The sequence below is a fragment of the Sinocyclocheilus anshuiensis genome, unplaced genomic scaffold, assembly GCF_001515605.1.
Source record: "Sinocyclocheilus anshuiensis isolate Anshui unplaced genomic scaffold, SAMN03320099.WGS_v1.1 scaffold2477, whole genome shotgun sequence".
Taxonomy (NCBI): domain Eukaryota; kingdom Metazoa; phylum Chordata; class Actinopteri; order Cypriniformes; family Cyprinidae; genus Sinocyclocheilus; species Sinocyclocheilus anshuiensis.
The window spans coordinates 102433-104137 of NW_015554065.1; the positions used below are offsets into that span (position 1 = coordinate 102433).

At 31.1% G+C, this 1705-nt stretch overlaps 1 protein-coding gene across 2 annotated transcripts in view; it reads right to left on the reverse strand.

Annotated features, from left to right (window-relative positions):
* Window positions 1-1705, reverse strand: part of LOC107668648 (peroxisome proliferator-activated receptor alpha-like) — a 54885-nt gene that overhangs the window by 3206 nt on the left and 49974 nt on the right. For both annotated transcript variants that reach the window (XM_016460592.1, XM_016460593.1), the window contains exons 6-7: window positions 551-760; window positions 194-437 (exon numbers count right to left, since the gene is read on the reverse strand). In XM_016460592.1, coding sequence (XP_016316078.1) covers window positions 194-437; window positions 551-760 — 454 coding nt within the window. The remainder of the gene's footprint in view (window positions 1-193; window positions 438-550; window positions 761-1705) is intronic.

Below are 1705 nucleotides of genomic sequence, written 5' to 3' on the forward strand. Positions count from 1 at the left end.
TATATGTATCTATATAAACAATACATAAAATAATTAATTAATTAAATAACTATAATATATATCACTAAAAATATATATATAATAAAATAAAAAATAATTGAAGAAAAAAAAACATTTCATAAAAATATCTTGATAATAATAATAATATAATATTACTATTCATAATAGTATAATAACAATATTATATATACACCTCCACAGCAGATGATGGCAGCGATAAACAGTGCGAGGTCACTATCGTCCAGTTCGAGGGAGTTGAACTTCATGGCAAACTGAAACTTGGGCTCCATCATTTCGCTGAACGGCCGTCGCAAGCTCTTCAGAAACTCTCTGGTGATGAAGCCGCTGCCGTACGCGACCAGCAGGCCGTCTTTATTCATGCACGACGCCAGCACAGCGAAGAGCGCCTCATGGACGCCATACTTTAACAATGTCACCTGTCCGAGAAAACAGACTGCGCTCAATGAAGAGATATGTGCATATCTGAAGATCTTCATTTTTATGAAGCTTGAGGTGTTTACAGGACGTGATGCTCGTATTTGGCACTAACCTGGTCATTTAAGTCCAGGTTTGAGAAGCCTGGCACGGATTTGGCGAATTCAGTCAGCTCGGTCACCGTCTCGACCGAAGTGCACTGACAGCAGTGGAATATTCGAACCTCAGCGTCTTTATTCAGCAGAGCCCCAGAAGAGCCTACCATCTTGGCCACAAGAGTCTGTTCAGCCAACTGCAGGGTCTCCATGTCGTGGATGACAAAAGGCTACAACACGATGAGAATGAAGCATGAAGATCATATTAAGAATAAACTGCTGTATAGTGGCTGATACAGGTTTTTCAATGGCAGATGACAATATCTAGAGTACTGGGTGGCAGGTGGGCAAAAAAAATTATAAATAAAAATAAATAAATAACTAAATAAATGCAATAAAATGTATACAAAAAAAAAAATAAAAAAAAAGAAGACAAGCCCTTACAGTAGTTCTCCCCAACTTCCTATTTCAATAATCTGAAAAATTAAAATTCAATCTAATTAATAATATAAAAATAAGTTTAAATAAGTATGTATATGTAACAGACTAAAATACAGCCGATATATTATACTGTATATATATAGTAGAATATAAAACAGAATAAAAATTAAATTATAATAATAATACATTATTATTATTATTATTATTATTATTATTTTGCGTGTGCATATATATAAAAAAATTAACAGTAATTTAAAGCACAATAGCTAAATGTAAAAAAATAAAATAAAATAAATATATAAAAAATATAAAAAAAATATATATATATTTTTATTATTTTTTTATTTTTATTTTATATATTATTTAAGAAGTTCAAGACTGTATTCAAGTACACACACAATAAAAAATAAGTAATAAAATAGAAAACAAAATAAAAATTGAATAAGAGTAATAGTAATAAAATAAATGATTATTATTATTATTATATTATGTGTATAAGCATATGCAACAGACCCATCTTCCTGTTTCAATACTTTCTGAACTTGAATGTCAAAAGACATTTAATTGACCATATGCACGATTACTTCCTGGTTTTAGATAAGCCAGCTCAGTCATTTCCGGTTAACTGTACTGTGCCTTAAGGGAGCGCCCTTTGTTAGGTTTCTCTACATAATCCATTCACAATTTGGAGAAAAGTTTTGTTTGTCTAAGAGAACCAAATGTCCACATATACC